The 22,964-nt window shown below is 58.8% G+C and overlaps 1 protein-coding gene across 3 annotated transcripts in view; it reads left to right on the top strand.

Moving 5' to 3' along the window:
* Positions 1-3,554: 3,554 nt before the first annotated feature.
* Positions 3,555-22,964, top strand: part of APC2 (APC regulator of WNT signaling pathway 2) — a 27,121-nt gene continuing 7,711 nt past the window's right edge. Inside the window, exons 1-15 of one of the 3 annotated variants that reach the window (XM_060094740.1) lie at positions 3,555-3,663; positions 3,957-4,102; positions 10,343-10,501; positions 10,648-10,738; positions 10,867-11,047; positions 11,918-12,026; positions 12,164-12,277; positions 12,902-12,979; positions 13,132-13,230; positions 13,725-14,115; positions 14,628-14,723; positions 18,908-19,047; positions 19,407-19,484; positions 19,616-19,732; positions 20,267-20,481. In XM_060094740.1, the coding sequence (XP_059950723.1) occupies positions 4,049-4,102; positions 10,343-10,501; positions 10,648-10,738; positions 10,867-11,047; positions 11,918-12,026; positions 12,164-12,277; positions 12,902-12,979; positions 13,132-13,230; positions 13,725-14,115; positions 14,628-14,723; positions 18,908-19,047; positions 19,407-19,484; positions 19,616-19,732; positions 20,267-20,481 (1,922 nt within the window). In that variant the 5' untranslated portion in view covers positions 3,555-3,663; positions 3,957-4,048. Of the gene's footprint in view, positions 3,664-3,956; positions 4,103-7,563; positions 7,615-10,342; positions 10,502-10,647; positions 10,739-10,866; positions 11,048-11,917; positions 12,027-12,160; positions 12,278-12,901; positions 12,980-13,131; positions 13,231-13,724; positions 14,116-14,627; positions 14,724-18,907; positions 19,048-19,406; positions 19,485-19,615; positions 19,733-20,266; positions 20,482-22,964 lie in introns of those variants that run through there. The other 2 variants (XM_060094739.1, XM_060094741.1) reach the window with 2 other exon arrangements.

The following is a 22,964-nucleotide window of genomic DNA, read 5'->3' as shown; positions in this document are numbered from 1 at the left end:
TTAGAATGTGAGGGGCGGCCACAGTCCAGCCATGGAGGCGGGGAGGAGATGGTTGAAAGGAGCTTCTCCCGCCGTGACTGCTGCTCTGGGCTCTTTTTCTGGGTTTTCAGTTGTAACGTAATTTGCTTGTACTATTATATCTTGATCTGGAGTTAGATTGAACAGGAAGCACAATTCAACGTGTGTAATCTCGAGTGGAGAAGACAGGAGACAGATTGCGGGACAGGATTAAGCACTCAGGTTGGCCCAGTTTCGCAGAAGGACCCAAGTGCTGAGACTAGATTCTGTGCAGTCTGTCTCGTGTCCCTGATTCATGGAGGAACATTTATTCTCCTATAAACCCTTAAGGAGAAGAGAGCAACCTGTTAGGAACAGGGCTGATGTATAAACAGACAGACGTCAAAATGCTGCAGGACCTCTAGTTCCTAACACACATGCACATGCCAGGAGCCAGAGCCCTGCAGAAACCGTGAGCGTCTGTGCACTGAGAAAGGACAGGTGGGCCTGACCTACACCTGGCAGGAGGGAAGGATGAGTGGGGAAGGCAGCCCGTGGGTCCAGCACACTAGATAGGACACCTGGGTGATGGCAAAGGTGAGAAGTGAGGGGCTGGCAGCCCATTCAGTGGATAGAACACTGACACACTTGTGGATGGCCCCCTGAACCTGATCGGGCTTCAGAAGAACCAGCTAGAAACTTGAATCCATCATGTGAGGCTTGGGTGTCAGGTGAGATTAGCTGTCTGCCTCGCAGTGAGTTTAAAGGCCTTTGTGAGGGCTGCCATGGAAGGTCTCTGGGCAACATGGACCAGATTCACTTCAGTCACAACAGGACCTGCCTGCCTGGCCCCACAACTAGAAAGGAAGTAGGTAGCCTCCCTCCACTGTGGCCTCAATTGCCTGTTTGGAAATTCCATAATTTAAAAGAGCAATTGGGCTTCCCTTGGTGGCGCAGTGGTTAAGAATCCGCCTGCCAATGCAGGGGACACCGGTTACAGCCCTGGTGGGGATCCCACATACCGCGGAGCAACTAAGCCCTGTGCCACAACTACTGAGCCTGCGCTCTAGAGCCCATGAGCCACAACTACTGAAGCCCGGGAGTCCTAGAGCCTGTGCTCTGCAACAAGAGAAGCTACCACAATGAGAAGCCCGCGCACTGCAACGAAGAGTAACCCCTGCTCGCCACAACTGGAGAAAGCCTGCGCAGTAACAAAGGCCCAACGCAGCCAAAAAACCAAAATTAAAACAAAGGACTTCCCTGGTGGTGCAGTGTCCCCAATGCAGGGGACACGGGTTCAAGCCCTGGTCCAGGAAGATCTCACATGCCATCGAGCAGCTAAGCCCATGTGCCACAACTACTGAGCCTGTGCTCTAGAGCCCATGAGCCACAACTACTGAAGCCTGTGTGCCACAACTACTGAAGCCCAGGAGTCCTAGAGCCTGTGCTCTGCAACAAGAGAAGCCACCGCAAAGAAGCCCATGAGCCGCAACTAGAGAAAGCCCGCGTGCAGCAACAAAGACCAACACAGCCATGAGTAAATCAATAAATGTATTTTAAAAACAAGGAAAAGGAAAGATAAAGCAATTGCTGAAGTAAACATGTTTTTTACATTGGATTGGAAGAGGAGAGAGGAATGCCCTGGGCAAATCCGACCCTTTGTGGGGAGGTGGTTTTTGACCCTGAGCACGAAAAGCTGTACAAAAAAAAGCTGTGCGTAACTTTGGAGCTGCTAGGCCTTCCTGCAGGAGCAAAATGCATGTGCCAGGGGTGTGAGCCCCTCCATCTTGTGGAGTGGAGCGGTGCTGGTGGAAGTGGGGATGGGTGCTGGCCCGGGTGTGCAAACATTGCCATCTGTTTGTAAATAAAGTTGCTGGCACACAGACATGCCCATTCATATTCGTTCCGGTGCTTTCCTGGCCTGCGGAGTCAAAATTATTAACTCCCTGGGACAGCAGCATTGGTGTAACCCCTCATCAGGCCCCCCATAACCAGGGTCACCTTTTGAGCCTTCACAGGAAGCTTCCAGCCTGGCCACCACAGGTCACCTGGGTGGGCTTAGGGCAGGAGTGGCAATGATCATCACTTTAATTTTCTGCAGTTTGTATAATAATTACGTATGATTAGGAGACGGCATATTAGTATTGTATCGAACACCTTGTCTTATCCAGACTGCGGCGCTCACTGTAGCCGCCAGGTGGCGCCCGAATCTTAGAGCACTGTCGGGGCGGTCCAGGGGGCGAGGCGGGAGTCCTTGTAAACCCGGACGTCCCCGCCCAGCCCTTCTGTCTGGTGGCGGCCCGGGCTCCGCCTTCAGGCCGCGCTACGTTCCTGCTGCTTTGTCCCGTCCCTCCTGAATCTGTCCTGGGCCCTCCATGCCTGCGCGCCATCTCCACCATCTCAGGCAACTCCCTCGCTGGGACTCGGGGCTCTACACCCCTCTCCCACCCCCGTCGGTCAGCTAGCTTCAGAACCTAACTTGGGTCTGCCGCTTCCCACCGCCCCACTGCTACCACCCTGGCCAGCCCTCCACCATCTCCCACCTAGACGTCAATTGAATGCGTGTCATCCTCCTGGGACCTCCCCAGGGTCCGCCGTGGCCCAGGAAGCCCCGCCCCCCGCTGTTCCTCGGCCTCTCCCAACCAGTTCCCACCTCCCAGCCTTCCCACGGGCTCCGCTCTCCGCCGGACGCCCTTCCCGCTGATTCCCGGCACCTGCTTGCGGAGGCCGGCCCTCACCATCCCGGCCACAGTAGCGCCCCTTTTTCTCGCCGCTTGTTCTCTACTCCCCAGGACTTAGCAGAGCTCGTGATAACGCTCCCTCCGCCACCCCCACCGTCCCTTTCCACCCCCCTCCCCCGTCCTTCCCCACCCCACCCCATCCTCCTCATCCCCCACCCCACCCGTCCCGGACGCCCTCAGTCGCCCCGGACCCCGCCTCGTCTCCCTGTACCTCCCACGGCCTGTTCTCCCCGAAGCCGCCAGAGGGCGCTTGTGAGCAGCGAGCGGGGCGCGTCCCTGCTCTGCCCGCCACCCTGGGGGCTGGCTCCCTCGTCCCCGTACCCCGGCGCTGCACGGCCTGACCCGCCCAGTTCCCTCCTCGTCCTCACCTCCTGCCCCCTCCCTTTGCGCTAGCGGTTGATTCTGCCGGGATGCTCTTCTCTCTTGGGTCACCCCTCAGGTCTCCACTCAAGTGCCCTTCCCAGTAGCCCCCCACGCCCCCCACCTCCCCTGCTGTTTCGTCCTCAGCGCCCACTTCTAGCCAACATGTTCTCCTGTTGACTATCGGTCCCTCTCCCCCCAGTGTCAGCTTCCCACGGGCAGGGGTTTTGACTATTCACTGCATAAGGCCCAGCACGCAGTAGGTGTTTAATAAGTGTTCGGTAAATGACTGAAAGTTGGTTTACTTGTGGTGTCGCCCACCAGTCCCCCGCGTGCCCAGCGCCCAGTTCAGAGCCCGGCAAACAGCAGGCGCGCAGCCAACGTTTGCTGAATGACTAATGAACGGAACGCGCGGCCCCGGCCACTGCGGGGACACTGTCCAAGCGGGCAGCCGACTGAGGCCGAAGGGCGGCGCCCCCCTCTGTCCCTTCGAGATCTCCGTCCTCCAGGGGACCCCTCCTACCCCGGGCCCACTTCCCAACACCGGATCGCCTCTCCAGCTCCCGTGAGAGCCCCTTCCTGCTCTTCCCCCGCCCCCAGGGACCCCTCCCGCGCCTCTCTAGGGCTCCCCAACCCCGTTGGACCCCCACCCCTCCCCCCTCCTCCGCTCACGCTGGTCCCCGCCCCCATCTCCCTCACTCGGTATCTCCTCACGCCGCCCCTCCCAAGTCCTCAGTCCCTCGAGACTTCCTTCCCCCGCCCGGGCGGGCCCCCCAGTTCCCCCGTCTTTCGCCCCCTTCGCGTTAGAGTCCCCGCCTGCCCCGCCGTGTGACCCCCCGCTTCCCTTGCTCCGCGCAGGCGCAGGCTTCCTGGCCCGTCCCTCCCACCCCCACCCCCACCCCAGGCGGCCGAGGGGCGGGGCGCAGACTGATTGAGGCGGCCGCGGCTCCATGGGGCTCCTGGGGCTGCTGAGCCTGCTGCACTCGGCCTTCTTCGGGGACCAGGTAGGGCGCGGGGGTCCCGGCCGCGGGGCGTGGGGTCTGGCCGTGGGCGCGGCTGGGGCGGGAGAGCCGCAGCCCGGAATGGGGTGAGGACCGTGGGAACGGTGGTCGCGGCAGCGGGAGGCGCAAGTGCACGCGCAGGGAATCGCCAAGGGTCTGGGGTCTCGCGCAGTCGCTGTGGAGACCGTTGCCAGGGAAACCGCCTCAGGATGTTCGCAGGGCTGGCAGCCCCTCCCCCGCGCCGCAGCCACAACCCCCCCCCCACCCTCCGGGTTTGCGCAGGCGCGGCCACGCCGGGCCCAGCCTTCTGCCTCCGAGACAGACCCCCGGACCCCTCCTCATTGCGCAGACCAGAAGACTGGCTGCGGCGGGAGGGCTGCGGCGGGGGCGCTGCGGCGGGGAGTCGCTCTGCCGAGGCTCCGACGTGCGCAGGCGGGTGGGGGACCGTGCCACGCCCTACACCTTTCCAGGCCTCAGTTTCCCCTTCTGGCCACAGAGCGTAGGGCTGACTTAGATGTTCGCCCACGCGGATGTTCATAGTAATATCCATCCCACCGGGCCCGAGCGCTTTGCTGGCCTCCGAAATCTGAATTCTGGGGCTATAATATCCCCTCTTTAAGAGAAACTGAGGCTGGGAGGGTGCAGCGGGGAGCCCAAGGTCACGCCTCGAGCTGGGCTGGAGCCTGAGGGCGGGGCGGAGGCGCCCGCAGAGGGCACAGCCCAGAGGCCGGCGGGAGCTGTCCGCGGTGCTGAAGGGGCCTCCAGCCCGCCCACTCCACGCCCGGGAAACTGAGGCCCAGAACCGTGGTCTGGCGACCCATCCCGGGTCGGGATTCGGGAAGGCGGCCTGGACCAGCCGGCCCCACCCCTCCCCCACCTCCAGTGGCATCTCTCCTCACCTGTCAGGGCCCTGCCCATTCACCCAGCCTGAGCCCGTCTCTGTGATCTCATGACCACCTGCTGCCTTCCTGCTCCCCTGTCCCCCACCCCCATCCAGCTCCGAGTCGGGGGACGCTCCTGGTTCCGCCCCCAGCCCCTGACACGGCGGAGGCTCAGTGGGGAAGGGGGGGGAATCAAGGGGGCAGAGATGCCCGGGGTCAGGCTCAGAAGGCCCAAGAATGAACCTGGCTGTGTGCCAGGCTCGGGGTGCGTTGTTTTATGGTGGGGATGGGGAGAATCGAGCCCTGTGCGGTAGAGGGAGCAGACGATACCAGGGAGGGAGACTGGGAAGAGGCCCCGCACTAGGCCTGGACACCCCGAGATTGGGCCTGGGGTCCTGGGAAGCTCTGAGGGTTCCGAAGGCTGTTGTCTTTCTAGAATTTACAGTGATGCCCCATTCTGGCTGTGACTCCAAGATTTACAGGGTCAAGGATTTGGGGTGGTGTCAGGGACGTGATGTTCCAGAGGCTTGGGGACAAAGGGCATTTTGCCTTGGGGTCTCAGCCCTCATGTGCTCTCAACCTTCCAGGCCCCAGCCCCACCCAGAGTGGTGAGGAACGCCCAGGGAGGGCCTGGTGGGGCTTGCGCATGAACTCAAGCAACGTGCTCCCTGCCCTGAGCCTCAGTTTTCCCCTGTGTATGAGGACAAGACTGGCCATTGGACCCTCCAAGCCCCCTGCCAGCTCTAACGTTCTGGCTGAGGGGCCTGGAGAGCAGTGGCGTCTAAGACTGGATGGGGGAGCTGAGGCTTCGTCCCATGGGGGTTGGGGCAGGGATTCTCTAACCACCTTCCAGTGAACAAAATGGGAAACTGAGGCCATGCCCCAGGTCATGCAGGGGAGTCCAGGTGGAGCTGAAGTCGGCCCTGGGCTCGCCCCCATTCCAGCTTTGTCCAGTCTGCCCTGCTCTCCCGTGGTCAGCTCAGCCCCAGGACTCCTCCTGCTCTAAATGCCTCATCAGTTCTCTGGTCCAGCCCCACCGCTGAAGTCCATATGCATTGAGTGGGCTCTGATCTCTCCTGGTTCCAGGCATTGTATGTGTTGTTCCCTCAGCCTGGAATGCTTTTCCCCTCCTTGATCCCATGCCCAACTCTGATTCATGCTGAAGAGGCCCAGCACCGGTGTCCCCTTCTCAGTGCAGCCTTCCCAGCCTCTGGAAAGAGCCCTTCTGCCCATTGCACTCCCTCCCGGGCCCCACAGGCTGGGGGCGGCTGTGTTTGGCTCCGGAGGCTCTGGAACACGCAAGGCCCAAGTTCTTTCGGCGCCCCCAGCGTTGTTGTCCCAGGGTGGGACACAAGGGGCCTCCTGCAGCCGGCCCAACAGAAGACACCATGGTGGCCATGGTCCTTGTGTCCTTGGCTGCCCCTCCTGTCCTGTCCTTCCCTGCACCAGCCCTTACAAAGGCTGCAGCCACCTCCCCATTTTACAGAGGGAGAAACTGAGGGTCTCCAGGTGAACGACTCGCCCTGGCCCCCCAGCCAAGAGAAGACAGAGGCAGGCCCCAAACCCATGTCTCTTTTGTCCTTTGGGCAGCAGGCGGCCTGAGCTGCAGCTGCAGATTCGGCCTCTGGGTGTTAAACCCTCAAGTGGCCTCCGGGGACCCACTGACGATCTGAGACTGCTGGGGACGGGTACTCCTGGGAGCCCAGCCCCCTCCCTCCTCTGGCTTCCCTTGTGCGAGGGTTAATTATGGGTCCCACATGGGACAGAGACACAGAGTCAGAGATTCAGAGAATGTAGGAAGGGCCATGGAGTCACGGAGGCACTGACACTCTGCCAGGCAGGGGGACAGGGAGAGATGTAGGGTCCCAGGTGCTCCCCAGCGTGCCTACCCATCCCCAAGCTCACCCCCCATGTCAGCCAGGACGCTAGACGGGGTGGTCCAGCTGGATCCCCAACCCTGGCCTGCCCTGACCCATCGTATCCAGGCCAGGCCGGATCCGTGGGGAGGGGCTTCCTGCCCCGCCCCTGGAGCTTCCCTCCCTCCACCCTAAGGTTCTGATGTAACACCCAAGACTGGATGGCTTACACTCAAATTATGCAGATCCAGCCACTGCAGGTTCTGAAAGGCCATTTCACTCCGGAATGGAGTGGAGGACACAAGGTCATGGTCATTGGGAGGCTCCCTTCCCTAAGGGGGATTCACCCATACACACACGCACACACACAAACACACACACACACACCCCCCGCCAAACCCGCTCGGAGGCTCGGAGGCCTGAAGCCCCGCAGCCGCCGGCGGTCCCCGCCCCGGGCCACCATTGGCTGTTGCCATGGCACCAGCCCATCTTCCCGTGCCGCCATTGGCCGCCGCGCCTGCATCCTGCATCCTCCCCCGCTCGCGGTGGTCTCGCCCAGCGCCCGGAGTGGCGGCGCCGCCTGGCGAGGCCCGGACTGGGCTTTGTCTAACGCGGAGTCCTCGTCCAACCCGCCGAAACCCCGGAGCCCTGAAGCCCGCGCCCCGCGGCCGCCCCAGCCCCGAAGGACTGGGAACTTGGGCGGGGCCGGCGTAGCTGCGCGGAGGGAGGAACCCCCAGGCCCTCGGCACCGCAGCCAGCCCAACCCCAGTGAGATAAAGTAAGCGGGCGCCTTCCCTGGGTGGGGGGCAACGCGGGTGCGGCCTCCGCCTTGCCGGAGTCTCCGTCCTTTTCTCTCTGCCGCGCCTGTAAGCACACAGGCTGGAGCCTCCGTTTCTTCAGGGCGGAGCCAGAGGAGAAACTGTGTCCCAGGGAGGTGGGCGTCTGCGTCGCTGCAGTTGATCCCATGCAAACACCCACTCACAGGTTTCAATACCCAGACCTCCCAGAGTCTTCGGACAAGCCACTGTGTGTCTTAGGGAATGGTGCTGCACCTCTCTGGGTGGCAGCTTAACTAGAGGACGTGCGGCCCCTCACTGTCATTCAGACAAAACCCCTAGCTATTGGTGCTTTCCTATCGGTGCACACATCTCGGATGCGGTCCCCCGAGGCAGCCTGTGGGTGAGGGGCAGGCAGGAGGGAGGAGGTGGCCTTGTGACGATGGCAGGAGTTAGGAGAGGTGCTCCGGGCAGGAGAACTGCATGTGGAATGGCCTGGGGGAAAGAGAGCTGCCGGTGGCAGTGATGTGGGCTGTATGCAGAGGGCTCACAGCTTATGCTGAGGGCACTGGGGAGCCGTGGAGGCATTGGCGCAGGGGAGAAATGGAATCCAACTTGCAACTTTCCCTCTGTCTGTTCATGAAAAGGGGATCGTGGGAGGCCGGGAAGAGGCTGGCGAGGCTGCCCTGGGAGGGGCCAGCTGGGTAGAGCTTGAGGGGCTGGTGGGAGTGTGGTGTTGGGGACTCAGGTTGGAACAGGAGGGAGCCTGATGCATGGCCCTGCTACCAAGTTCAGTCTGATGGGGACGCAGGAGTGACCACTGGGTCACTCCTGTTGGGGGAGTGAAAGGTCTGAGGCTCAGTCTGGGCCATTCCAGAAGAGCCCCTTGGGGGCAGCCTGGGGTGAGGGCCCCAGGAGGGGTCTGGGTTTGCCGAGTGGGAGGGGCATGCACGGGACTAGTGCTTCCCCCTGGCTGGGCATGGCATGGTGGCCTCAGCCAGGACACAGGGCCCCAGCCGGACCCCAGGGATCTTGTCGCAGCGCCAGTGGGTCCTGATCCCCAGCTGGGACCCCCGACTGAGCCTCGGGCAGGATCAGTATCAGAGTAAGAGGGGGGACTGTGGTCCTCAGGCGCCAGCCTCCCCCACCTGACACGCTGTCACCCATGGGACTGTCCTGTCTGCTCCATGACCACCATCCCACCTGGCACTCTAGTCGGCCCATAAGACAAGCCTGGTAGACCGAGTTCTCCCCATTCCTCAGGTGTGCAAACCGAGGCCTGCAGCGGGGGCGGGGCTTGTGTGCTTCCAGCACTGCCTGGACTTGTGACCACTTCCAGGGCAGTGTGTGGGTCCCAGTCATGCCTGGTGCATCCCCCCAGGCTCAGTTTCTCTCTCTGGGAACAGTCGAATGGTGATCCCTGAGGCTCAAGGCTCAGGACTGTGACCAGGTGTCAGATGACAAGGCCAGGCACGCAGTAGGTCCTCTGAGTGGTTAGAATGGATTGACTCCTCCTTGGGGCCGAGCCCCCCCACCCCTACTCCAGGCCCAGCTGTGCCCACAGTGGGTGGGGGGCTCCTGGGGGGAGGAGAGAGAGAATGAGTGAGCGAGTGAAGGAATGGGTGTGCCCCGGTGGTGGAGGGAGAGGAAAGGGGCAGGTGCCCCCCTGTGGGTAGGGGCGGCTGACTGATTTGGGGAGGGGGCTCAGGCGGGCAGGGGGAGGGGGCTCCAGGGAGGAGGTGGCGGAGGGGATGGGCTGCCATTGGTGCATCTCAGACAAAGGCGGAGGGAGGGGGTGAGGGCTGATGGGAAGTGGAACAAAGAGGAAAGAGGGGCGGGTGGTGGGACGGCTCGGTCAAGAGGGCCAAGCCAGGGAGGCAAGCCAGGGAGGAGACACCGGCTAGCCGGACAGAGGGAGGAGGCTGGGCTGTAGCAAGAAGGGCAGACAGACACACAGAGAGCAAGCGGCAGTGGCAGCTCCAGGGGATGGGGGGGCAGGGGCCCCCAGAGGCTCTAGGGATAGACAGAGGGCTGACCGGAGGGGCACCAGGACCGAGCAGGTAGCTACTCCGGATCCAACCGCTGCTGGAGGGGGTGTCCGGGCTGCAGACCCCCAGGATGACCATGGTGGGTTTGGGTCTGGCTGGCTGGCTGTCCAGCTGCTGGGGCCACCATCAGCTCATCCATCGCTTTCTTAGAACCTTCACGGCGATCTTATTGTCCAGCATCTGGGCCAGCTGGCAGTCTGTCCACCCAGCCTCTGGGCGGCTGTGCTCATTCAGGAGAGGGTCTTGGCTGTCCGTCCATCTGTCTGTTTGTCTCTCTCTCTCTGGCTGTGTGTCTCTGAGCCTGGTGGCATTGGGCTGGTGAGTCCCCCTGCCAGTTTCAACTGTCTGGCTGTCCATCTGTCTAGCCGGCTGTCCGTCTGTGTGTCTAAAAGCCCCACAGTGAGGGCCAGTGTCTGTCTGTGTCTTGTCTGTTGGTCAGTTCAGCTGCCTGTCTGCACACCTTTCCGACAGTTCTGTCCCTCTGTCTCCCGTTGTCCCTGCCTATGTCCGTCACTCCACCTGCCAGGCCGTCTGTCCCCCAGATTCCCTGGGCCAGCATCATCCCGCCTGCAGCAGTCCACGCCAGCCACCCCTGCCTGAGACCCAACCCAGGGCTGGAACTTAGGTCGAGGGCCACCCCCTACCCAGACCCTCGGATGATCCCTCTCTCCCGTGGGCCCAGGCGCTGCAGGAGCTGAAGATGACAAGCTCCGTGGCACCCTACGAGCAGCTGGTGCGGCAGGTGGAGGCCTTGAAGGCCGAGAACAGTCACCTGAGGCAGGAGCTTCGGGATAACTCAAGCCACTTGTCCAAGCTGGAGACAGAAACGTCGGGCATGAAGGTGCGAGGGGAGGCTGGGCGGAGGACGTGGACCCGGGTCACAGGGACAAACACCAGGGTGCTGCGCCCAGGGATGGGCAGGCAGGACAGGGGCATCTCACAGGGGGCTGGACCACCGACCGCTCTCTTTCCGGCCTCCATGTTCAGGAGGTCCTGAAGCACTTGCAGGGCAAGCTGGAGCAGGAGGCCCGCGTGCTGGTGTCCTCGGGGCAGACCGAGGTGCTGGAGCAGCTGAAAGGTGAGGGGCTGGTCTGGGGACCCACCCCCTGCACGTTGGGGCCAACCCTGGTCCGCTTCCTGAGGGAGCTGGGAGGAGGGGGGGCAGGGGGCGTGCTGACGTCAGCCTCTCCCTCTGCACCCATCCAGCCCTGCAGATGGACATCACCAGCCTGTACAACCTCAAGTTCCAGCCCCCGGCTCTGGTCCCCGAGCCTACTGCCCGGACCCCCGAGGGAAGCCCGGTGCACAGCTCTGGGCCCTCCAAGGACAGCTTTGGGGAGCTGAGCCGGGCCACCATCCAGCTGCTGGAGGAACTGGACCGGGAACGGTGAGATGGCGGGGAACCTTGTCACAGGCAGTGGTCACAAGGCTCCATCTACCTCATGAGCCCCCCTGCCCGCTCCCTGCCCCATCCCCATGTGGCGCCTCAGCCCCCTTTCCTGGCCTAACTGACCTCAGCTGGAGGACAAGGGCAGGGGGGTGGCGTTCCTGGCAGAGGGGAAGGCTCCTGGGAGACGTCCCCAGGGGTCCTAGACACACAAGCGTCACCAGGGACAGGGCTGTGTCCAGTGCCAGGGCTCACAGTCAGGCCTGGAGCCAGAGAGACTCAAGGCAGCCTTTGTGGAGAAAGGGCTGCGGCCCAAGAAACCTGGGCCTGAGGCCAGAAGGAGGCAGGGTCTGGGTGCCTAGCTCAGCTCAGCTGCGTTGTGTGGGGTCAGACAGGGAAGTTCTGGAGCAGCCTGGAGTTAAGTCCATGCTTTGCTGTCTGACCTCAAGCAAGAACCCTAGCCCCTGCCAGCCTCAGACTTCTGCTCTGTAAAATGGGAATAGCAGGGTCTCCTCACAGGGTGTGAAGAGGGAGACTCTACTGCACCTGGAGCAATCTGAGCCTGAAGTTTGCCCTGTGTAGGCTAGAGGGAGATTAGCCGGTGTTCGAGAGGTGTTAGAACAGCCTCAGAGCCTTTCTCCGACGACCAAAATTTACAAAGGAGTTAACCTTTTTTACTTTCAAGTAATTTCTGCACTCCATCCCCACCCCAGTGCCAGGGGCACCACGGGCGAGACTTTGCCACATTACCTATCAAACTTGGCACCCAGTAAGCACCCCACAAGTGATTACAAAAATCAGGGTAAACAAACACATATGGCAACGGCTCCCGCTCTGTGAGCCCGCATCCACCGACCGGCCCTCCTCCAGGTGTTTTCTGTTGAATGAGATCGAGAAGGAGGAGAAGGAGAAGCTCTGGTATTACTCGCAGCTGCAGGGCCTATCCAAGCGCCTGGACGAACTCCCGCACGTGGAGACGGTGAGCGCGCGGAGCTGCCCGGGGTTTTGCAGTGCCCCGCCCGCCCCGCCCATGGCGGGGGGCGGAGCGGAGGCCCAGCCCTCGCCCGGGTATCGCCCCCCCTCAACTCACCGAGGCCCGCCCGCCCCTCCCAGCAGTTCTCGATGCAGATGGATCTGATCCGGCAGCAGCTGGAGTTCGAAGCCCAGCACATCCGCTCGCTGATGGAGGAGCGCTTCGGCACCTCGGATGAGATGGTGCAGCGGGCGCAGGTGCGGCTGGGGCGGAGCCTGGGCGGAGCCCTGCACCAGCGGGAGGATCAGAGCGCAGATATTAATGGGCGGGGTTATATGCCTGCGGGCGAATCAGAGGACAGAGACTCCTGCGGGTGGGGCCTGACGCCGGAAGCGAAGCCAGAGTTAGAGCTGGGTGTGAGCGGAGCCATAGGGGCCTTAGCGCAGAGCCCGGCTCAGAGGACAGAGTCCCAGAACGATAGGGACGGGGTGACCAGGGCGAGGAACCGAGTCTGAACAAGACTTGGGCGTTGACAGTCAAATGGCGGCACCAAGTCAGAAAATAGGTGGGTCCGGAGGGATGGCTTGGGGTTTAAGTTGTGGGCGGGGCCAGAGCCTGGGCTTGAGGGTTGGGCCTTGGGTGGGACCAGGAAGTGATGGAGTCAGACTACTTGGGGGGGGGGTCGAGAGTGGGTGGGCCATATCAAGGAGGAGGCGTGGTCAGAGCCCAGGGTGGGGTTTGGGCAATGGATGGGGCCAAACCAGGGACTGGGCGGGGTCAGCGTGGAGCAGGATTTGGACTGGGGACGGGGCCGTATTGGGAGTGTGGGCGGAGTCGGAGCCGGGGTCGGATTTCCTCAGTGTGCCCTTTCTCCCACGCAGATCCGTGCTTCCCGCCTGGAGCAGATCGACAAGGAATTGCTGTCGGCGCAGGACCGGGTGCAACAGACCGAGCCCCAGGTACCAGGAGGAGCGGAGTCAGAGCCCTAGTGGGGACCCCCAGGCCCTGCCCAGGGTTCAGGAATCCGTCTGCGGCCCCCGCCACATCGTCGTCTGGGCGCTTTTTGGGGTGCCCCTGGGCGGAACCCGCAGGCCTGGCGTTCTCCCCACAGGCCTTGCTGGCAGTGAAGTCGATGCCGATGGATGAGGACCCAGAAGCCGAGGTCCCCACGCACCCTGAGGATGGTGCCCCTCAGCCGGGCAACAGCAAGGTGAGGGAAGTCCGGGGGGTGGGGGATGCTGAGAGGCGGGGTCGGGGCAGTGGCGGCCGGCTGGGTTGGGATACACAGGGAAGTGGATCCTGCATCCCTGCTGCATTTGAAGGCCCCTCCCTCTCCAGGCCTCCATAAAGCAGCCCCAGGTGAGGGTCACCCTGAGTTGGAGTGAGTCGGGAGGTTGGGTTGTGGTGCGGAGCCTGGCATGGTCATGGGCTGGGGGCATCTCTGGGGAGAGAGAGAGAGGGAGGGAGAGGGAGGGAGAGAGAGGGAGAGAGAGAGAGAGAGAGAGTGTGAGTGTGTGTGTGTGTGTGTGTGTGTGTGTGTTGCTCCCCGGGAGGATGCAGGGTGAGGGTAGTGGGGTGAGTAAGAGATTCTCCTGGGCTGAGGTCATAGGACTCCCATCCGTTTAGGGGGAGTGCAGCTGGGCCCGGCTGGGGCCAGGTGAGCCAGGCGGGGCTCCCCACCCTGACATCTCCTGCCTCTCGCAGGTGGAGGTGGTCTTCTGGCTGCTGTCCATGCTGGCGACGCGTGACCAGGAGGACACGGCACGGACGCTGCTCGCCATGTCCAGCTCACCTGAGAGCTGCGTGGCCATGCGCCGCTCGGGCTGCCTGCCGCTGCTGCTGCAGATCCTGCACGGCACCGAGGCCGGGACTGGGGGTCGCAACGGGACCCCAGGGGCACCGGGAGCCAAGGATGCGCGCATGCGCGCCAACGCAGCGCTGCACAACATCGTCTTCTCCCAGCCGGACCAGGGTCTGGCGCGCAAGGAAATGCGCGTCCTGCACGTGCTCGAGCAGATCCGTGCCTACTGTGAGACCTGCTGGGACTGGCTGCAGGCCCGGGACGGTGGGCCCGAGGGCGGCGGCGCTGGCGGCGGTGAGTGAGCGAGCAGCTTCTGTGCGCTGGGCGGCAGCCTGGGCTCCCTGGGTGCCAGGGCAGCACCGCTGGCAGTAACAGCGGCCTCTGGCCTTTGCCGGGCACCTGCTTTGTGCCACGCGCCGGCTGAGGCCTCCTGGGAACCTGTGAAGACACACTGGCAAAGGGATAGCCACAAGGTGGATGCTCAAGAAATGGTCGTTGATTGAACGGATCGATTGTAGTTAACCCTCGACAGGCGGGGGCAGAGTTTGAGATTCCTAGCTGTTGGGGCCGCCTGCAAAGTTAGTATCAGACGCTAAGCACCAGGCTGGGTGAGGCAGGCGCTCCCCCACCCTTGTTCACTTCAGAGGGGCCGCTCTGGGGGTGACCCCGCACGCCTGGCAGGCAGCACTTTGTAAAGCTCCAGGTCTTGGCAGGTCTGCAGGGTGGAGACTGCAGGGAGGGGCGGGGACCCACCAGGCGACATTTCCTTAAGTGGAAGGGCTCTGACCCGGTCCCCTTGCCCACAGCCCCGGTCCCCATCGAGCCACAGATCTGCCAGGCCACCTGCGCCGTGATGAAGCTGTCCTTCGACGAGGAATACCGCCGCGCCATGAACGAGCTGGGTGAGTGCCCCTCGCCACCCCCGCGAGCTGGAGCTACCCCCGATCTGGCCGGCCTCCGGGCCTCACCCAGCGCAGGGCAGGTTCTCGGCACTAGTGGTCCTGGGGCTCAGAGAACGGGAGAGGCCGGGAAGCCAGGAGAAAAGGTGAATCGGAGCTACTGGGTGGTCGAGGCGGAGCGACCCTGTGAGGTTTTAGGTTTGGGAGTACTTACAGCATCTTTTCTGCATAAAAGTAATCAAAACATGGGGAAAGGAAATATCAAGAGCCAAACGAGGCACTACTTCTCACCCGGCAGATGGTCAAAGCACTCAAAAGGTTCTGTAGGGTCTCACGTGGTCCGGCCACATAGACTCGGGCGCTTGAAACCCAATGGGGGGGTGGGAGGGAGCGCCCAGGCGCAGCCTTTCCGGGGGCGCATCTGGAGTGGCCGACATTTTACAAGAGGGCACAGGTCTGGAGTCCTTCCTCCACCAGCCGGTCCAGGGACGCCTGGAGGTTACCAAGCTCCTTCCAAGAGGCCTGCACACTCACTGCTATGTTGATAATTCCACGAAGATGCGATCTACCTTTTTCACTTTCGTGCGCATGTGTGTTCAGAGGGGTTTTCCAGGCACTCCTACTCTGAGGACCGCTGGGCTGTGCGTTCTGGGGTTAAAAGATTTCTGTTTTCATTTCTAGTGTGGTAAATATTTTTTGTTTATTGAAGTATAGTTGATTTACAATGTTGTGTTAGTTTCAGGTGTAAAGGGATGCCGTTATATATATTCTTTTTTTATATTCTTTTCCATTATGGTTTATCACAGGATATTGAATATGGTTCCCTGTGCTCTGCAGTAGGACCTTGTTGTTTATCCATCCTGTCTATAATGGCTTACATCTGCTGACCCCAGCTTCCCACTCCATCCCTCCCCCAAACCCCTCCCCCTTGGCAACCATAAGTCTGTTCTCTGTGTCCATGAGTCTGTTTCTGTTTTATAGATAAGTTCGTGTCATATTTTAGATGCCACATGAGTGATATCATATGGTATTTGTCTTTGTCTGACTTACTTAGTATGATAATCTCTGGGTTCATCCATGTTGCTGCAAATGGCATTATTTCATTCTTTTTTAAGGCCGAGTAATATTCCATTGTATCTATATATACCACATTTTCTTTTTTTTTTTTTTTTTTTTTTGCGGTATGTGGGCCTCTCACTGTTGTGGCCTTTCCCGTTGCGGAGCATAGGCTCCGGACGCGCAGGCCCAATGGCCACGGCTCACGGGCCCAGCCGCTCCGCGGCATGTGGGATCTTCCCAGACCGGGGCACGAACCCGTGTCCCCTGCATCGGCAGGCGGACTCTCAACCACTGCGCCACCAGGGAAGCCCCACATTTTCTTTATCCATTCACCTGTCAATGGATATTTAGGTTGCTTCCATGTCTTGGCTATTGTAAATGGTGCTGCTATGAACACAGGGGTGCATATATCTTTTCAAATTATAGTTTTGTCCGGGTATATGCTCAGGAGTGGGATTGCTGGATCATGTGGTAATTCTATTTTTAATTGTTTAAGGAACCTCCATACTGTTCTCCATAATGGCTGCACCAACTTACATCCCCACCAACAGTGTAGGAGAGTTCCCTTTTCTCCACACCCTCTCCAGCATTTGTTATTTGTAGATGTTTTAACGATGGCCATTCTGACGGGTGTGAGGTGGTAGCTCACTGTAGTTTTGATTTGCAGTTCTCTAAGAATTAGTGACATCGAGCATCTTTTCACGTGCCTGTTGGCCATCTGTATGTCTTCTTTGGAGAAATGTCTATTTAGGTCTTCTGCCCATTTTTCGATTGGGATGTTTGTTTAGTTGTTGGTGGCAGTATGATAAATATTGAGCTGTAATCCAAGTGAACTCTTTGGGGTCCTCGAAAAAATGTTCAGCGTGTACAGGGGTCCTGAGATGAAAATGCTGGCATGTCACTGGTGTCTGTCAGTCAGGCAAGGGATGCATGATGAGCTGAGTGGCTCATCCAGTGAAAGTGCCCCACGCAGTTCAGTTCAACCTCTTTTTCCCTATTGTTATTTTTTTCCTTTGTGTGCGTTCCCGGGAGTGGAGTTTCCAGATTAAGAAGCAAAAAGGCTTTGGAAGCTCCCCACTCCAACTTATAATTACATATTTAAACATTTTTTAAATTTATTTTAATTTTGTTTTGGGCCACGCTGCAGAGCTTACGGGACCTTAGTTCCCCAATCAGGGATTGAACCCGGGCCCTCAGCAGTGGAAGCACCGAGTCCTAACCACTGGACTGCCAGGGAATTCCCTCAACATTTTTTTAAACTGTGGTAAATTATATGTAACATAAAATTTACTGTCTTAACCATTTTTAATCTTATCTTCCCAAACTGAAACTCTGTCCCCATTAACCACTCAGCACCCCCTCTCCCTCCCCAGCCCCTGGCAACCACGAACCCATGCTCTGTGTCTGTGGATCTGCCTGTTCTGGACATTTCCCATCAATGGAATGACACACTCTGTGTCTGGCTTCTCTCACTGAGCATCGTGTTCTCAGGGTCCATCCATGTGATAGCGAGGGTCAGGGCTTCACCCCTTTTCGTGGCTGAGGGACGTCGCCGTGTGTGGAGGGACACGGTGTGTTTCTCCATCATCTGGTGATGGACACTCAGGCTGTTTCCACCTTCTGCCTGTTGTGACTCGTGCTGCTGTGCACACACACGTACAGGTTCGCTTTGGAAGTTTGTAGGTTTGTGTTGCTAAGCCCCTTCCCCAGGGTGGTCCCCACTGGCGTGCTCTTCAGGAAAACTGCCTCATCGGTCCCGGGTCCTGAGGACAATCCTGTTGCTGAACCAGGGGGAAGGGCTGCGTGTGTTTGGGTTCCTGCAGGTTCTTTCCCTTCTGCTCCTGCTGACCATTTACTCTTTAAAATATATATTTATATATATATATTTATTTGGCTGCACCAGGTCTTAGTTGCAGCATGCAGAATCTTTTTTTTTTTTTTAACTACAAAATTTTTTTTGGCTGCGTTGTGGTCTTCGTTGCTGCGCGCGGGCTTTCTCTAGTGCAGCAAGCAGGGGGTGCTCTTCGTTGTGGTGCACGGGCTTCTCATTGCGGTGGCTTCTCTTGTTGCGGAGCCCAGGCTCTAGGCGCGCGGGCTTCAGTAGTTGTGGCACATGGGCTCAGTAGTTGTGGCTCGTGGGCTGTAGAGTGCAGGCTCAGTAGTTGTGGCACATGGACTTAGTTGCTCCGCGGCATGTGGGATCTTCCCAGACCAGGGCTCGAACCCGTGTCCCCTGCACTGGCAGGTGGATTCTTAACCACTGCACCACCAGGTAAGTCCCCATGCAGAATCTTTTAGTTGGGGCATGCAGGCTTTTAGTTGCAGCATGTGGGATCTAGTTCCCTGACCACGAATCGAACCCCGGGCGCCCCTTGCTTTAGAAGCACGGAGTCTTAACCACTGGATACCAGGGAAGTCCCGACCATTTACTCTTTGTAAAGTGAGAACCCAGTTGTCCTAGTGAGTAAAGAACTGTGTGTGCAGGAACCTCCCTGGCGGTACAGTGGTTAGGATTCCGAGCTTCCACTGCGGGGGCCGCGGGTTTGATCCCTGGTCGGGGAACTAAGATCCCACATGCTGCGTGGCATGGCCAAAAAATTAAAAAAGAAAAAAAGGGAAAAAATCGTGTGTGTGGGCCATCAGCAGTGGCTCCTGAGCACACGCCGTCCAGTCCGTCCTGGGGACGCAGTGGGGCGGCCACCAGCCTTGCCCTCAGCGGCTTGCTGGCTAATGGTTCGGGAGCTTCTCATCTGGGGAGTTGGGGGCTTCCCTGAGTAAGTCACTCTTGAGCAGAAGGGGACCCAGGAAACTGGGCGAACAGTGGGACAGAGCATCCCGGGCAGAGGGAACAGCATGTGCAAAGGCCCGGCAGCCGGACGAAGTGTGACTGGGGGCTGAGGGCAGAAAAGAGGTGGGCGTGAAGGCGCAGGCCACCCAGGGGGCTGGGCCAGCCAGGCAGAAGGCTGCCTGGAGGAGGTGTTCTCAGAGTTGGGCTTCAAAGGTGGGCTCGAGGAGAGCAGATTGGAGGGAGGGGAGGGCGTATAGGTGGAGTGAGCTGCGCGGGCAGAGGCTGGGAGGTGGGCGGGGGGGGGGGCCCACCTGCCCCCAGCCCTGCCGTGTCTGCACAGGTGGGCTGCAGGCTGTGGCGGAATTACTGCAGGTCGACTATGAGATGCACAAGATGACCCGGGACCCTCTCAACCTGGCTCTGCGCCGATACGCCGGCATGACCCTCACCAACCTAACCTTCGGGGACGTTGCCAATAAGGTGCCTGGGTGGGCCGGCGGGCGGGCCAGCATTGCCCAGGCTAAGCCCCACTGGCCTCCTCCCCGCCTCGAAGCAGCACTGAGAGGTGGGAACAGGCGGGGAGACTGAGGCCCGGGGTCCAGGCCGCCATCCTCTTGACCCCTCTGCTGCTGCCTGTGGAGCGGAGGCCTCGGGGCCTGGACAGGGTGTCTGCGCCTGCCTGAGCCTGTGTCCTCATCAGAGCAACAGGGCGTGTGCTCTCCCTCCCCTGTGGTGGTGAAGATGGGGGGTGGGGTTCGAGCTCTAGCACATAGTAGGTGCTCAGTCAACGTGGGAGGTGCCCCCCCCCGCCATGGCATGACTCCTGTGTCACCCCACAGGCTGCACTGTGCGCCCGCCGGGGCTGCATGGAGGCCATCGTGGCCCAGCTGGCGTCCGAGAGTGAGGAGCTGCACCAGGTACCCGGGGGGCTGCGGTGCTGCCGGGGGTGGGGGGCGTCCCCTGGGCTCTGCCACCTGCCGTCGTGGGGCCTGCGAGCCACCCTGGAAGCCGGGCCCAGGTCCACACGGCCTGCCCTGCACTCGCCCAGGTGGTGTCCAGCATCCTGCGCAACCTGTCCTGGAGAGCGGACATCAACAGCAAGAAGGTGCTGAGGGAGGTGGGCAGCATGACGGCCCTGATGCAGTGCGTCCTGCGAGCCTCCAAGGTGGGCACCGGGCGGGGTGGTGGGGGCCACGGCTGCGGAGTGCCAGCCACGTGGCCGGGAGGCACTGGCAGCAGGTGGTGAGTTCGCCACCTTGGGGGGAAGTCAAGCCAGACGGACAACCCGCCACCTGGCAGCGGGTCCAGGCCAGGGTCTTCCAACCCAAAAGATGTTGCCGTGGCCGGTTGTGTTACTTTTGTGTGTGTGTGTGGTACGCGGGCCTCTCACTGCTGTGGCCTCTCCCGTTGCGGAGCACAGGCTCCGGACGCGCAGGCTCAGCGGCCATGGCTCACGGGCCCAGCCGCTCCGCGGCATGTGGGATCTCCTTGGACCGGGGCACGAACCTGCGTCCCCTGCATCGGCAGGCGGACTCTCAACCACTGTGCCACCAGGGAAGCCACTAGTTTTGTTACTTTTGACTTCTACTCGAAGAAGCATTTGGGTGCCTGGTGTTGGCGCCTCGAGGGAGAGGGCCCGGGGGTGGGCGGGGCTGGGGCCCCCACCGCTGACCCCCTCCTGCTCCTGCCCCGTGCCCAGGAGTCCACCCTGAAGAGTGTGCTCAGCGCCCTGTGGAACCTCTCAGCGCACAGCACGGAGAACAAGGCCGCCATCTGCCAGGTGGACGGTGCCCTGGGCTTCCTGGTCAGCACACTGACCTACAAGTGCCAGAGCAACTCGCTGGCCATCATTGAAAGTGGAGGCGGCATCCTGCGCAACGTGTCCAGCCTCATCGCCACCCGTGAGGACTACAGGTCAGCTGGGGGCGCAGGGGAGGGTGCTGGGCGGGTGGAGCCTGGGAGCAGCTGGCGTGGGGCTGGCGGCTCCCCCTCTGCACTGAACCACGGGGAGCCTCACCTCGTCCTCCTGCGAATGGGTTGGCCCGATGCATCCCTGGTCGCTGACTGTTTTTAGTATAAATACATCCCCAATACTGCCTGGGATATACTCATACCACATTTTAAATTAACTTAGTAAAAATATATGTGGCATTCTAAGTCATATTTTTTTTTTTTTTTTTTTTGCGGTACGCGGGCCTCTTACTGTTGTGGCCTCTCCCGTTGCAGAGCACAGGCTCCGGACGCGCAGGCTCAGCGGCCACGGCTCACGGGCCCAACCGCTCTGCGGCGTGTGGGATCTTCCCAGACCGGGGCACGAACCCGCGTCCCCTGCATCGGCAGGCGGACTCTCAACCACTGCGCCACCAGGGAAGCCCTCTAAGTCATATTAATAATGCTTGTTCTTTTTCAAACTATTATGCACTAAGTAGTAAACAATGCTTATTCTTCATTAACATAAATATTAACTTCTTACTAGGTAACGTTAACAGTAAGTAATGCTTCTAATGTATGAAAATACATAACCATTAAAAAGTATAAGTATAGGGGCTTCCCTGGTGGCGCAGTGGTTGAGAGTCCGCCTGCCGATGCAGGGGAGACGAGTTCGTGCCCCGGTCCGGGAAAATCCCACATGCTGCCGAGTGGCTGGGCCCGTGAGCCATGGCTGCTGGGCCTGCGCAGCCAGAGCCTGTGCTCCGCAACGGAAGAGGCCACAACAGTGAGAGGCGGCCCGCGTACCGCAAAAAAAAAAAAAAAAAAAAAAGTATAAGTATATCCCAAATAATGCATGGGATATACTTGCACTAAAGATTTTACCAATTAAAATAAAACATTAATTTATTAATAATGCTAATAACAAACAATATTTAGATTTCTGTTTACTTTAAAAGTACTATCTTTAGTATAAATACATCCCTAACACTGCACATGATATACTTGTACTAAGTTAACTTAGTAAAAATATACATAACTTTCTAAATAATAATAAATATATGTTCTTTTTTTTTTTTTTTTTTTTTTTTTTTTTTTTTTTTTTTTTGCGGTACATGGGCCTCTCACTGTTGTGGCCTCTCCCGTTGCGGAGCACAGGCTCCGGACGCTCAGGCTCAGCGGCCATGGCTCACGGGCCCAGCCGCTCCGCGGCATGTGGGATCTTCCCAGACCGGGGCATGAACCAGTGTCCCCTGCATCGGCAGGCGGACTCTCAACCACTGTGCCACCAGGGAAGCCCTATGTTCTTTATTAAAATATTCACTAAGCAATATTAATAAATAAAACAATGCTTATTCTTCATTAACATAAATATTTATTACCTACTAGGTAACATTAATAATAAGTAATACTTCTAATGTATGAAAATACGTAGCTATTAAAAAGTATAAGTATATCCCAAATATTGCTTGGGATATACTGAATTTTAAATTAATTTATTAAAAATAAAAATGCAGGGCCTCCCTGGTGGCGCAGTGGTTGAGAGTCCGCCTGCCGATGCAGGGGATACGGGTTCGTGCCCCGGTCTGGGAGGATCCCATATGCCGCGGAGCGGCTGGGCCCGTGAGCCGTGGCCGCTGGGCCTGCGCGTCCGGAGCCTGTGCTCCGCAACGGGAGAGGCCACAACAGTGAGAGGCCCGCATACCGCAAAAAGAAAAAAAAACAAAGAAAAAAAAAAAATGCAGAGCTTCCCTGGTGGTGCAGTGGTTGAGAGTCCGCCTGCCGATGCAGGGGATGCAGGTTCGTGCCCCAGTCTGGGAGATCCCACATGCCGCGGAGTGGCTGGGCCTGTGAGCCATGGCCGCTGAGCCTGCGCATCCAGAGCCTGTGCTCCGCAACGGGAGAGGCCACAACAGTGAGAGGCGCGCGTACCGCAGGGAAAAAAAAAAAAAAAAAAGCATTATTTTATAAATAATAGTAAAAATGTATTCTTTATTAAAATAAAATTAATTAATACTACTAATAAATAATGCTTCAGATGTATGAAAACACGTAACTTTTAAAAAGCATATCCTAAATACTGCATGGGATATGCTTGTGCTAAAGACTTTATCAATTAAAATAAAACATTAATTTACTAATAATTAACAAACAATACTTAGATTTTTGTTTTCTTTTAAAAACACTATCCCCGAATGTTGCATGGGAGATACTTGTGCTAAAGATCTTACCATGTAAAATAAAACATTTATTTACTAGTAATGCCAATAATTAAGAAACAATACTTAGTATTTTTAAAAGCAAACAGAAATCTGTCTTTAGTATATATATCCCAAATATCACAAGATTTAGGTGCCCTAAAATGAGTTATACTATACACTACTATACATAAAATAGGTAATCAACAGGACCTACTGTGTAGCACAGGGAACTCCAATCAATAGTCTGTAATAACCTAAATGGGAAAA

Source organism: Mesoplodon densirostris, chromosome 3 (genome assembly GCF_025265405.1).
Source record: "Mesoplodon densirostris isolate mMesDen1 chromosome 3, mMesDen1 primary haplotype, whole genome shotgun sequence".
Taxonomy (NCBI): domain Eukaryota; kingdom Metazoa; phylum Chordata; class Mammalia; order Artiodactyla; family Ziphiidae; genus Mesoplodon; species Mesoplodon densirostris.
The sequence above is the reverse complement of the archived record's forward strand: the minus strand, read 5'-3'. Positions and strand labels throughout refer to the sequence as shown.